Consider the following 14,159-nt stretch of genomic DNA (forward strand, 5'->3'; position numbering starts at 1 on the left):
TTTAATTGGAAATCAATTGTCTGTATTTTTAAGTATATTGTTTGACATGGACTGTCAAACAGTCCATGCACAAATTAGCAGCTGATGTTTTCCTACTGCATTTACAAACCACTGGAGTTTGTTGAAGTAACACACAAGTTGTTTTAAATGGCAATTCAAAACTGGGATAGAGAACCAAGATATATTTTAAAATGTGTTTGCAATCTCCCAGGTCACCATTCGCTTGTTATTAGGATAATATGTTCACAGTACAGCTGCAGCTCTGTATTTCATAGTGATTTTCCACTGGGGTGTTCAAAAGGAAAACTTCAGATTTTTCATTCTCAAATAAATCATTATATTTATTTGTGAATGCATTCATATTCAGCTTTGTTACATATGTTACATGGATTTGTTTATTTTTTTTTATTTTTTTTTTTTGAAGGAGAAAGGGCTGCGTGTGGGAGAAAAATTAAGTAGCTTTCTGTCTGGCTCTCTAGTCATCTCAGTGTGCGGTTGCCTTGGTAACAGGTTTTTGTACTGAGAAGAGCTGTCTGTATATTTGTATACTTTCGTAGTGTGCGTGTGTGTGTATGTGTGTGTGATGCTCACAGTAGGCAGGTTTCAAATAACTAAAATAACACAAGTGCTACAGGGGAGGCGGTACTAAGAAAATAAACAGTAACAGTGGACTGCATGTGTGTGTGGGTGCGCGGAGCTGACCCTCCAGATCTGAACAATGATTACCTTAACCTTGAGCAGGCGGCTGAAGTTCAGGAAGTGGACGCTGATTCCCTTCCACATGTTGGACATTCAGAGGTTTCCTGATTATTATCTGATGCTGAATGTCACTGACTTAGCCTTGGCAGCATCTCTCTTACAAAGGCACACACATCGTCAGGGGTCTTACCAAGTGGGTTTAGGGGAGGAGAGTAAAATGTTAATTTTACAGTAGTACTTGAGGTTCAAATTCAAACTGAGAAACAGCTTTTTGGAAGATCTTAGGACAAGCAATGATAAGCTCCAAACAGGGTAAGCTGGCAATGAGGGGATCTAAATAAGAGACCTTCGCATTCATTTCAATCACAGTGGCAGCTGGCAGTTCAATTGCATCTGAAAAGATATCACAACCACTTCAACTTACTACAACGTCATTTTCAGCTGTTCGAAGGTTCTGCTGTTGACAGAGCTTCATCGTCTGCATTGCACTGAATGGCGTCCCCGGGCTCTTTGATACATATTTTTTCTTAACATAATTTATAATTCTTCTAACATTTTGCACTGCATGTCTGCAATTCAGACAAATGAGTGAACTTTTCAGTATTCCTCCAAAGAGTTAATATTAGCTGCCCTTTCAACTGTGACTGCTCCATCACGTAAATGTTAATACCATACCAGAGGTCAGTTGAGCTGCCAGCTCTACTACGTACACAGGCAGAATTATATGGAGTTATAACTCTTCCAAGGTAAGTATCTGCATTTGTCTTTTGAAGTAACTACAGCAATAACAGCCATTCTTTTTTTGTTAACCTTTATTGATAAAGTGTTTGTTTCAGACCGTATCAATCATACAGCAAAACAAATACTTCAACGCAAAATGAAGAACCTGGACAAAGACCCAGAAGGTGGAACAGACAGATACCACAACAACCAAGAGCAAGAAAATCAATCTGAGACATCACATAGAAAGAGCCCTCTGCTTTCTGGTCCATGGAGACCGTATCGACGGCCCCGTGCAGTTGTCAAAGGTCAGACTAAAGTGGAAAATCATTAAAATTGATCAGCACTAACAAAATCAATACTGAACGAGGAAGCTGTTTTGCAGATTTACACATACTGGTCCTATTTAAATATGTTTATATCTTTTAATCTTCTACTTTTCTCTGCATAAAGGGACACTGAAAGAGAGTGGCTGGTTTCTTCAACAGTGATTGATTTTTAGGTTGCATTCATTAATTTTTCATTAATATTCACCACTCAAGCATGGTCTGATGCTGTTATTTTTTATGCTCTTCACGGATTATGTCATTTCAGCTTCATATTGTATCCTTACACTTTTAAAATGAGCTCCATTTGATCAAATTTTCAAATGTCCCTGGATCTCTTTCCATCCAGCTGGTCATATTCCAAATTAAGATCATTTAAGTTTTACACCCTGTTTCCACTGCAAGAACAGTGAACAGCCTTGAGGCACCGCTTGACCTTCATCTTTTAAAAACACTGTGAGACTTTGGTACAAGGTGTATTTTATTTTACAAACCATTGTTTTTATTATTGAAGGTCAGTTTAATGCACTGAGTGATGAAAGTTGAGATGAAAGTGCAGCTGTAGACCAGACAACAATGGAAGAAGTAGTGCAGTGCTTTTGCCATGATGTTTTCTTTAATATGCTGGCACACCATTTTAGTTTTAATGTTATAGCAGTGAGGAAGTGTTTTCCATTATTCATCTTTGGAGCCATGACTCTTTCAAAGGCAATGCTGGTCAAACATTTGGTCAACCACTTTGGCCCTGACTGAAAATATAAATTCAAAGGACTGCTGAGAGATTTAATTCTATCCAGATGAATCTTAACAGCTTTTGCATCTCATTACATCTTGAAGTGAAAGTTAAAGGGGGGGGGGTGTATTAGTTGGCTTTGGCTGGGTTAGCAGACAGAGCTGGTCTGTAATTCCCATTCAGATAGCAGGCAGTACAGGTACAGTCCTCCAACCAATTCTCTTGCAAAGTATTTTTCACATCAACCCAGCAGACACATTCATAATCAAAATTGGAAGCCTAAGCTGCACTGTTGTGTCCACAGAGTGGCTGCTGAGGATTAGGTGTTGTTTGGGGGCAGTGTGTGGAATGGAGTGGTATGGCTATGCAGCTCAGGGCATTTTGATGGCCTTCCTCAGCTTCCTCATGGATATTACTGTAACAAAACTGCTGAGAGGTAGACACACACACACACACACATACACAGACACACACACACACACACATACACACAGAACAAAGAAAAAAATGACCAATTTCTCTGTCTAACTTCATTTATAGCTCACCGGTGGCTTTATGTGAAGATGGAGGGCAATAGTCTGCTGCAGTTCTTCTGCTGGACACTTTACCCATCATGCCTCTGTGCTGTCGCTTCATCATTCTCCCACAACATCTGTCCCTTCTCCACAGGTCTGTCCAGTAACACTTCACCATGCTATATACCCCTTTTAAAGCTTGTCAAAAGTGGGTACAAGGAGAGTAAATCTTGGACCTGCCTTTGTTAGTACACGAACACCACAAAAATGTATGCAAATTGCTCTGAGAGTTAATTTGCTGCTTAGTCAGTTAGAACGGATGTGGTGAACTGGTTTACCATGAAGTTTACCCATATAATTTTTCAAAGAAGACAATGTGTCACCGCTGTGTTGGGTCATGCATCAAAATCAGCTGTTGCAGTTTTTAAAAGATTTGCATAAAAATGTAAATTAAGTATTGTCTTTGCTCTGAATAACAATGTAAACACAACATTTTCTCCCTAAGTTTGAACTCTGCAGGTTGATAAGTTTTATTAACACAAAATCCCAAACCAAGGTGTCTAACACAGAGTTGGGGTGAAAGGATGGTTTGACAAAACTCACAACTTTGATATGTAAGAGCCTATTCCAAATTGTAAAACTGGACCAGACCAGATTCTTAATTGTATGTTTAATGTCATTTCTTTAATTGTATTTGAGTGAATGTCTAAGACTTGTTATATATGGAATACATTGCACAACTTCTGCTTGAAAAGTGACAATGAACGTTGATTTGATTATTGAGGAATGATGAGGAAAGTCTGCTACACTCTCATTGGTCCTATCAGAGTAATGATGCTGTCTAGGTTGGAGAACTCATCAGTCTGCTGAGATTTCTTTCTTGTTAAGAATGGTTAAACCTTTTTAGGAAATGAAATAACATTTCTGAGAAGGCTGTGAACAATACAGTGATTTGTGCATAGTATCAAGTCCAAACAGGAGTCGGGGGTTCAGGCGAGCTCAGAGGTCAGTTTATTCAGACAAAGGTTTTGTTAACAGGAAATCACAATCGATCAAGCAGAGGTACAAATCCAACAAGCAAAAACTCAGGAAACCAGGACCAGGGAACAAGGTCAACAATAGAAGACGCAACTGCTTCCAAGGACTCGACAAGACAATGTGGCAAGGAGGGGAAGATGAGGATGAGACAGGGTTTCAAAGTGAATAGGATAATATGGAACATGAAGAGTCAAATCACAGCAAACTGAACTAAACCTAACCACAGACACTCGACATGATGATCCTGACATTTAGAATAGTTATGACAATCTGTCCATATTTCTAGAGATATTTATAAATAGCACCCCATGGTCTGACAAGCTTCATGGATTTTTTTTATCTTGGCTCCTTTATCTTGATTTTGTGTTTCACATCTTTCAGGCTGATCCTTTCCTCCTATCTTAAGTAAATGCCAATGGGAAAAAGTCAAGTCTGACTGTATCTTTAACAATCCCTTGGTATTAAAGGGAGAAGTACATATTTGACAGAAGTGAGCTATGATTTTATCTGTCAGACAACCTTAAATTTAATGTTATTCCAGGAAGCAGGCAATTTTGTGCAGGACAGACCGGTGCAGAAAATCAGTCAGCTATGTTAGAGAGCACAATTCAGTCTCTGTTGTTCCAAGATTATTCAAATATCAAATACATCTCTATTACTGTAGCTGTGTTGCAGATGTTTCATTTGTTATTAATATGTTTTCTTGATTTCTAGTTCAACAAAAATACTGCTGCTGCTCTGGGTATATCCTTATTCTTTATATTCATTCATTTTTTACGGCTTATCCATTTCTGGGTCGCGGGGAGGAGGATTGGAGCCAATCCCCGCTCAGTGTCCCCGCCCTCTCCCACAGTGAGCTGGTACCTTGACTGTTAGAGGATGTTACACTCGCCCCAGTCAGCAATGGGCTCATGTTATCATCTGTTTCTGCACTGCCCTCTAACTCCCAAGGTCAAAGCTTTCAGAGGAAGCCAGAGAGGAGAAAAGTGTTTGATGATTTATGTGACTAAGTTTTCCACCAAAGTGTCACGAAACCTGAAAATGAGGGGTGGTCGGTCTGTATCTTCACTTTGATAGTCATTCCGTTTGAAAAATCATGTCCTGTTGGCTGTTTCTCCTCAGGTTCAGGGATACCTGAGGTGAGAACCATGCTGGCCGGCATTGAAATGCCTCATTATTTGTCTCTCACTCATATGTTCGCCAAGTTCCTGGGCCTTATCTGTACACTGGCAGCCGGCAGCACTGTCTTTCTGGGCAAAGTGGTGAGAGACGTGTCACTGTGCTTGTGTGTAGTTCAAAATATATGGACACTGTTTAAAATTTCGTGTCTGCCAACAGGGTCCATTTGTACATCTTTCCACCATGGTGGGAGCCTACCTGAGCAACCTCTGCGTTCTTATTCAAGACAATAAGAAGGTATACACATTAGTTTAGTTAATTTAAAAGTACTGACTGTTGACTTCTGTCAATTTACAGCTGTACTTATTAATGTTTATATTTACACAAGATTATGTGTGAGGTATTTCACATAGCGAGAAACCCACTGAGAAAGAGGACATTTTATTTGTTCTGTGTCATTGTGTCGTTTTTCCTGTCGTCTCCAGGCTTTTCTTCAAATATTAGAAAGACTGAAGCACAAACAAAAAATATTCTGATAAAACTACCCCTACTACAGTAAAACACAGGAAGGCAGTCACACAAAGTATTGCTGTAGACAAGTGGATCCATGAAAAACATGCGCTTGTACTGTCAGCTCTATCTCTATAGGAGTATGCAGGTTGCATCACGCAATACAGCCAAAGCGTTTGTCACATGCCTGTCATGTGAGCCGTGTGTCCACTGCAACCTTTTAACATTAAAACCAAGATGTTCTGCAGCGGCTATGCACATGTGACATATCCAGTGCTAATTAGCTACTTAGCAACTTGTTTCCTTCAGAAGCGGGTGGAAACCAAAACAGAAATAAAAGCATAACATAGCAAAAACATATTCTAAAACCCATCTACAAGTGAACGCCCACGTTAAATGGATAAAATAGATAGATAGATAGATGTACTTTATTGATCCAAAACAGTTGTTACTTCAGAGGTGCTTGTCTTGTAGGAGAAAGTAGCTGGAGAAATGCTGGTCGTTGCTGCTGCAGTTGGGGTAGCAAGTTGTTTTGGAGCTCCCATCAGCGGTGAGTGAATCAGTAAAGGTTCAGTTAATGTGTTTTCTCCATAACCAGTATTTGGCCCTCGTATTGTACTTACTTCTTTATTTGTTTTGTTTTGTGACAACTATTGATTATTTTGTTGCCATGGTTCCTGTCAGTGGGTGAGGTGGGTGGTACATATCAACAAATGAATCTTTTTTGTGAACACAACATGTGCTGGAAGCAGGAAAAATGGCCAAGGGCAAGAATGCTAGTAACTTTGGGCAAAACGCTGCTTCAGTCAACTGAGACAGAGCATCTCCAAAACTACAAATCTTATGGGATGTTCCCAGTCTGGGGAACCTAAGTGGTGTGAGGAAAGAGAATCAGAAATAGGTCAAGGTTCTTTGTTGCGTTTGGAGAGCAAACGCTTGCCCGCGTGGTCCAAACCATCAGAAGGGTGCTAACGAAGTTAATGCTGGTTCTAACAAAAAGGCGTCTGAACACGCACAAGCTGGACTAACAGATCTAATACTAACACTAATGGGCTTTTTTCATTGCAAAAGGGTTGTCTACACAATATAAGGCAGGTGGTCATAGTATTACAGTTGATATGGCTTCTACAATGATTTTTTGGGGGGACTTATTTTCTCAGAAGAAATATTTAATACTGTCATTGTTGTATCAAGGGCTTCTATGTTGTGTCTTTATCTTTGCCCTCCTCTGCCCCTGTAGGTGTGTTGTTCAGTGTGGAGGTGACATGTTCCCACTATGCCCTGAAGCATTACTTCCCCTGCTTTTTCGCAGCTGCCTGCGGAGCACTGACCTTCCGCCTCTTCTCAGTATGGAGTGGAGATGAAGGTAATGGAGGTCCACTTCCGGGTTGATGACACCGTGCCCCATAGAGCCAAATAACGTGACTGTATATGGAAGATTTGATCAAAAAAATATACATTAATATGCCAGCTACAAAGTATTGCCAAAGGTACAAGCAAATCCCAACCTTTTTCTGAACTGCTGGTCTGAAGCTGAGCATCTTGGTTCCAGTTCTGGAAGCCCCCCCATCCTATAATATTTAAAATGGTATGCATCCAATGTGGGTAAAACCAGTTCCTATTTCAGTGCTCTTGTGCACAAAGCCAGGTCAACAGGGAAATGGCTGGGGGGTCTCTAGTGTAGAGACTCCCCCAGTTGTTATAGCTTTATATCATCTTTCATGAGTTAAGGATGTAATTCCCAAAAACACAAACATTTTGAACAGTTTTGCGCAAACATTTTTTTCCCCATGAGAGAAATTTCAAAGTAGACTGGTACAGTACTTCTTTTAGTCAAATGTAATTGTCGTTCTTCTGTCAGTTCAATGTTGAAAGCTTTCTAACATCACAACTAGCACTGCACTAGGACGAAAAATCCCCAAATTTCGTAAAATGTCTGAAATGAAGATGCAAGAAATGGGAGGGTTAACCTAAATTCACATTGTGTCCTCAGAGACTCTCCAGGTGTTATTCAAGACTAATTTTCCAGCCTCTTTACCATTTTACTCATCAGAGATTCTCCTGTTTGGTTTCCTGGGGTAAGTTTATGTTGACAGCATCTTCATGGTTGAACAAATTCACTATTCTTTCCTAACTGGACAGCTCTATCTGTGTTTTCTTTCCTTTCAACTCGGCATTCAGTCTTTTCTGATTCATTTGATTATTTCTCAGCCTCCACCCTTCATGGCCCCAAGTTTAATGACCTCAGATAGTCCGTTGGTGCCTGGGTTAAATAAGACTCTCATCTCTAATTCAGTCTGCTCTCTGTGTGCGAACAGGCTGCTGTGTGGAGCTGTGAGCTGCTGCTACCTTTTCTGCTATCAGAGGATCCTGCAATTTACCAAAACAAACCCAGTATTCATCAAGATGCTGACAACAGAGTGAGTGAGCTTAATCCTCACAATTTGAAAACCCTTTCATCATGCATCGACGAGTCAGCTACATCAGACAGAGTTTGGCTGGAATAGTCATTCAAGCTGATTCTGGGGCCAGTGTCCAGGTTTCTTTGAGGAAAATTCACTTCACGCTGGACCATGTTAAACTTTCTTAAGCTAAAATCTATTAAACTGTACAAATATATTCTAACACCTTTTTTTTTTTTTAACTTATTAACCCTTTTTTTTACCTATTTATCACATTATACTGAATGAAGGGGATGTTTCATGTCAAATTTTATGCTTCTAAATGCATAGATTGGGAAAAAAAAGGAGAACAGGTCAAGTGATAATCTCTTCTGATGACGTCACACAGCGAAGGCAGCTTGTTAAAACTTATTTTGACTAGAATGGCTTTATAACAAATGTGTCTGTATTTGCTAAAACTTCTCCACAGGAAAGGTCTATACTCAGGCATGGTGGTATTCCTCATTGCATTGGTGACGTTTCCTCACTTTGCAGGACAATACTTGGCTTCTAAGGTGGGAATCAGCTGTCCCTAATTTCTGTGGATGTTCCAAATGGGATGGACTCATAACATATAAAATGTCAACAAACACAACTGGTCTACATCAGCCTTAACAGCATCGGCAAACATCACATTTGGTTGTTGTGTAACGCCAGTCTGTATATTAAATGGACAATTAATTTTGTTAATACTCAAAAGGATACAAATATGTATTAATCAGTGGGTGGAGGTAGCCCCTAGAAAGTGGCCATACTTTTGGTTTAGTGCAGTCCACAAACGTTATCTCTGTAATATGCTAAGCTAATGCAAATACATCTTTAACAGCTCCTAAATGTTTTCATGTTAACATTGTTAGCTTTCTTGTGATCATCAAGTGACCTGAATGGCTCTCCTTCACAGTACACCACGAAGCAGCTGCTTACCGCCTTACTGGAAAGCAGGCAATGGACCTCTCAATCCCACAATGCCTCGGTGCAATTGGAGTCCATGCCTTTTTTCGAGTGGGGCTCATCGGGTATCCCTGTCTGCCTCTCCCTGGCTTTCTTTCTGCTCATTAAGGTGCAAACAACGTAAAGAGCAGTCACGTTGTTTTACCCCCCCAGCCCGCCACGACAGGAGTCATAACAAGACCTAGCTGCTTATTTCTCTTTTTCCTTTGGTCTCGGTGACCCATGCTCAAAATCCACGGATTGACATTTTCACAATAGAGCAAACAGGGTAGAACTGTTTAACCTTCATGTCTTGTTGATGTCTGATGCCCAGGAAATAGCTGAGCTGACGAAGAAACCCATCCATACATATAAATTTTAGAAATTTGTGCTCTAAGAGGAAGGTAAACACTTCCAATTTCTTAAAAAACAGCACTGGATGTTGATATTTCTGTTTTTCGAATAGTTTCTCACCCAGGTCAAAGTAAAGGATCTCTGATGAATTAAGCACTTTAAGAAATTCACAAACGTTTCCAAGCAAACTGACTGACAGTAACTCCTGTTCTGTGTTACATGAGCTACAATTGGGCTATTGCGATTACCATATTTCAAAGATTTGACAGTTTGTCTCTATTGTTGCTTCCTAGATGTGTATTTTGGTCCTCGCCTGCACTCTTCCTGTGCCAGCTGGATACTTCATGCCAGTCTTTGTCTGTGGTGAGTGAAGGGAAAGATTATTTTACAGAATAACTGAATTCCTCAAATTTTAATTAAGTTATGAGAAATTTGACTCACAGCATTACCTCTCATTAGAATGTGAGATGTTTTGGTAGCTAAAACTGCTGCATGGCTTTCTAGGGGCAGCTTTAGGCCGTTTGTTTGGTGAAGGAGTAGCTGCTGTGGTTTACACTGGAATCACTTCAGACCAGGATTGGACTCCCATAAATCCTGCTGGCTATGCGCTGGCTGGTAGGACAGATATAACTTTGTTGTGATAGAAATGATTATGTATGCTTTTACTTGTACATGTGTAGTGTTTCTAGAATGGATCGATGTCCCAAGTAACATCCGAATATGTTTTCTGGCCTGAAGGTGCAGCAGCTCTGTCCGGGGCTGTAACTCACACCTTGTCCCCAGCTCTTCTGGCAATAGAACTGACTGGCCAATTCAGTCATACATTACCGGTTCTGCTCGCCACTCTCCTGGCGAATGCTTTGGCTCGCTCTGGGCACCGGCCATCTTTCTATGACATCCTGTCAATCAGCAAGAAGCTCCCACACCTGCCGTCCCTGAAGAAGGCGTGCAAAAGGTGAGTAGAAAGACAGCGCCAGACAGACTGACGGACAACCCAGTTTTTGGATGATCACCTGTTGTTAGCTGCCATTTTGAAAACAATTGTGACAGCAGAGCCAGATATTAGGCTGGTGCCCCATGCAAAAGGCTGTGTGCTACCAGCTAAGGATAATATATGGTAACACTTTAGTATGCAACTGAGTTATTTCGCCTTAAAATTAGGGTTGTTTTTTTTTTTTTTTCAGATAATGACCGTTGTTATGCAGCACATTTAATTTTTCTTCTTCTTTTGGACATGAGAGCTTGAGGGTTAAAAAAAAAAAAAGAACTGCTGGTGAATGCTGGCATATTTGTTTTGTTGTTTTACGTTGGTGGATGGATGGTGATCAGTTCATTTAAAATCTTATTCATCCCAGAGGATAATCTGAAAGCCAATTAGCTACTGATTGAATTCCTTTTAGCCTGAGCTACACTTTGAGATCTGTGCTACCATAGCATGCCATGCTTTATAAATGTTAATATTTTACAACGGCTGTCAGATTCTACTTTACTGACAAGCTAAATATTGCATGATATAAGAATATATAGTTATATATATGATATGAAAGTTATCCAACTAGATGAGTCTGAACCATAATCATATTAATGTCCTTACTCTGAGCACAACAAAGCCAAAAAATATATTGTTTGCCCCTACAAAATGTTTGTTTTGTTTCTTACATAACAGGGACCTCATTGAAATACAGTGATCAAAATTTTTACCATAACGTAAGTGACCGAAAAGCTATTTAACTTTTGGCACTGAAAAGTCTTGTGGTACCTGATTCTTGTTCAGATAAATGCTTCAGTGGTAAATAGGAGTTTATGCTTTTAACTGCAAAACATCCCAGCAGCCATCCCCTGGCTGAGTCACTGTTACTGATTAAGGGCTCCCACCACCCACATATCTATTATTTTTTGCTCCATGGGAGGAAAATCTCACCCACAATTGCCTGAACAGGCATAAAAAAAATTAAAAATTTTATTTTTTATGTAGAGATTTTTGGACTGAGAATATTAAAGTCTGTTAAAGCCAACCACCCCTAATTCTTCAAGCTCTCTGAGAGATGTGCCAGAGGACTTATTAAAACCAAAATTTAAATGGGGAAGAAGAGCTGCTACCTTGAATAGCCAATTCTGTTACTTTATGTGGCCTTTTTTTACCATATAAAATAGGAATCTGTGGGCCACAATGTGTAACGAGTCCTCTGTTATGTCTCAACATGCATGTTATGTCATATAACCATCAGATTTAATGGGTGGTTACGGTGAGTCATTTTCCTCACCCGGCAGTCTGCTCAGACTGATTACTCACTGAAGCTGCAGTTTAAAGGCAGCCACAGAGCGGACTAATTGTGGATGAAGGTTACACGGCCAAATGCATTTAAATGTCAAGCTTTTCTTTTTTTTTTTCTTGCAAAAGGTGAGCAGAGCCTGCTAAGAGATCTTGATAAGATAATAAATGTTTCAGCACTCAAAGGTAGTGATATTATACCCAGAACAGATAAATGATTCGATACTTGAAAATAGCAGATAGCAGGTGCATTGAGTTTTTTTCTCCGTATCTATCAGTCGCTCAGACTGGATTATAAAAGTTAAGATATCAAAATAGCTTTACACTCACAGGCTGAAATGAGCATTCCTCTCACTAACACTTTAGTGGAGTGTGCTGAAATGGCTTGAAATGTTTTTGGAATAATAATAAACATCTGCAACAATCAGCTAAAAAGCTCTTTTCTGTGACAGCACACAACAGGGGGCTGCACCAGTTGGTATGATGCAGCACACTCTACCAACCTCAGGACTGCTGTTTATTGTTGTTGTCTGCTCTTGTTTCTGTCTGGGCACAAATACGTGAGAAGCTCTTTTGTTGCCTGTGTTAAATTAAACCATCACACTTGTGAATTTTTAAAACCCAAGAATAGTTTTCTTAAGTGCATTAATGTTAATAAAAGTAATTGTTTAAATATTGAATTTTGTCAAATTATATATCACAGCCATTTATTTCTTTTAGCCTCTGCAGCTTTTCTTTAGGCCTGACATGTAATCTCTTAAGCAGGATTCCTTCCACACCAGTTGGAGGACTTTTGGGAGGGAAGCCGGTGCAGCTTCAGAAAGCAGCCGGGCCAACAGAGGTTCAGGAGGCTGTCAACACCAGCTCTGAAACACAAGTCCCTGTGGTGGACTCACATGGTGTGCACATAAACACATTCATCTTCCCAGCTTTACCTAATGAGTCATGTTCTTTTTGAATCTTTTAGCAAAAGTAAAATACATAGAGGTACGGGAATATTGGCAAAAACTTTAGATCACACTGAGCAAATAAAATCATAATGACAAATTGTAATGGTTAGTAAAGCTGTAGCCATTCAGCAGTGTAAAGGTGCAACAGAAAGCTGACAAGTGAGAAAATACCCAATTGGCCAGCTTAGCTCTATTTCACATTTCGGAGCTGTATAAAGTGGTTTTTGTGAAGGCAGCATAGTGGTTAGCGCTGCTGCCCCACAATAAGAAGGTCGTGAATTTTGTTCCCGGCCTGGGGCCTTTCTGTACAGTTTGCATGTTCTCCCTGTGCCTGCGTGGGTTTCCTCCCACCATCCAAAGACATAATTTTTGGGTTAATTGGTGACTCTAAATTGTCTGTAGGTGTGAGTCAGTGGTTGTTGGTCTCTGTGTGTTGCCCCTGTGATTCACTGCTGACCTGTCCAGGGTGACCCCGCCCTCACCCAGTGTGAGCTGGGATTGGCTCCAGCACCACCTGTGACCCAGAAACGAATAACTGGGAGAGGATGAATGAATTTTGTGATGCTCTGCATGGGTCTTGATGTGTGATTGACTTGTCTTGACTACTGACGGCATAGAAAATAGACTTTTGGGAATAATAAAGATTGAGCCTTTCTTCTGCAATCACACAGATGAATTTACTTCAAAATTCTTACAACCCAATAAAGAACTGCACACACTCTAAATTCTGTCACAGACTGCGGCAAAAAAGCCATTGATTTCCTCTCCTCTCTCCCGTTGAAGAGACACAGATTTTGCTGGGATTTGTTTTTCGATCGGAGCTGCTGATGTTCCTGCGTCACTCCAAGACTGAGGTAAAAGGCTGGATGGAGTCAGATGTGTGGCTCCGGAGTTCAGAAAGAGATGTAGGCGTTAACAGTTTGATTGTGGTTAAAATGTTGATCATAGAATGCTTTTACACACAGTTTAACACTGACTGAATGTCAAGCAGTTCCACAGGCAGCAGGACAGGAGCAGGATGTACAGAGTCCATAGCTTGCATAAATCCAGCTCATTTTGACACCAACACGTCCTTTAGATAACATTTTTGCAGTGACAGACAGATACTAGAAGGGAATAGAAAACAGATTCATGAGACTGTTGCAGCACCCCAGGCATGCACAGGAATGTGTGATATCAGTTGGAAGTGCGAATCCCACTTTCTCAAGTGATGCTGATAGAAACTGCATATAAATATATGGTTTTGTTGTTCTTCAGACTGTGGAGAAAAATCTGGATGATGTCTGCTGCATTCATCCGTGCTCTGTCCTCTTATCACTGAGCAACACGGTTCAGGAGGTAGGACCTGTCAGGTTAGATCGATTAGAAGATAGTGCTGTATGATATGAAAAAATAAATCGGTAAATAATAGCAATGATTTGGTAGGAAATGCAATTACGGTACAATTTCATTTGGAATGAAAAAATCTTGCTATGCCTTGGAGGGAATTAGCCTAGTCTGATGCCAACACCCATAAAGCTCACTGTTTCTAATTCATATCAGGAATGTAACA

The 14,159-nt window shown here is 40.2% G+C and overlaps 1 protein-coding gene across 3 annotated transcripts in view; it reads left to right on the forward strand.

Moving 5' to 3' along the window:
- clcnk (chloride channel K) overlaps positions 1 to 14,159 on the forward strand; it is a 17,820-nt gene continuing 3,661 nt past the window's right edge. Inside the window, exons 1-17 of one of the 3 annotated variants that reach the window (XR_003840934.1) lie at positions 1 to 1,727; positions 2,783 to 2,914; positions 3,019 to 3,147; positions 5,154 to 5,293; positions 5,370 to 5,447; positions 6,135 to 6,210; positions 6,901 to 7,026; positions 7,654 to 7,738; positions 7,979 to 8,080; positions 8,532 to 8,616; positions 9,003 to 9,161; positions 9,679 to 9,748; positions 9,890 to 10,000; positions 10,124 to 10,340; positions 12,440 to 12,556; positions 13,391 to 13,461; positions 13,865 to 13,929. Coding sequence is in view for 1 of the 3 variants with exons in the window: in XM_029506978.1 (XP_029362838.1) it covers positions 1,577 to 1,727; positions 2,783 to 2,914; positions 3,019 to 3,147; positions 5,154 to 5,293; positions 5,370 to 5,447; positions 6,135 to 6,210; positions 6,901 to 7,026; positions 7,654 to 7,738; positions 7,979 to 8,080; positions 8,532 to 8,616; positions 9,003 to 9,161; positions 9,679 to 9,748; positions 9,890 to 10,000; positions 10,124 to 10,340; positions 12,423 to 12,556; positions 13,391 to 13,461; positions 13,865 to 13,945 (1,947 nt within the window). In the remaining 2 variants the exon portion in view is untranslated. Of the gene's footprint in view, positions 1,728 to 2,782; positions 2,915 to 3,018; positions 3,148 to 5,153; positions 5,294 to 5,369; positions 5,448 to 6,134; positions 6,211 to 6,900; positions 7,027 to 7,653; positions 7,739 to 7,978; positions 8,081 to 8,531; positions 8,617 to 9,002; positions 9,162 to 9,678; positions 9,749 to 9,889; positions 10,001 to 10,123; positions 10,341 to 12,422; positions 12,557 to 13,390; positions 13,462 to 13,864; positions 13,946 to 14,159 lie in introns of those variants that run through there. The other 2 variants (XM_029506978.1, XR_003840935.1) reach the window with 2 other exon arrangements.

The sequence above is a fragment of the Echeneis naucrates genome, chromosome 7, assembly GCF_900963305.1.
Source record: "Echeneis naucrates chromosome 7, fEcheNa1.1, whole genome shotgun sequence".
Taxonomy (NCBI): domain Eukaryota; kingdom Metazoa; phylum Chordata; class Actinopteri; order Carangiformes; family Echeneidae; genus Echeneis; species Echeneis naucrates.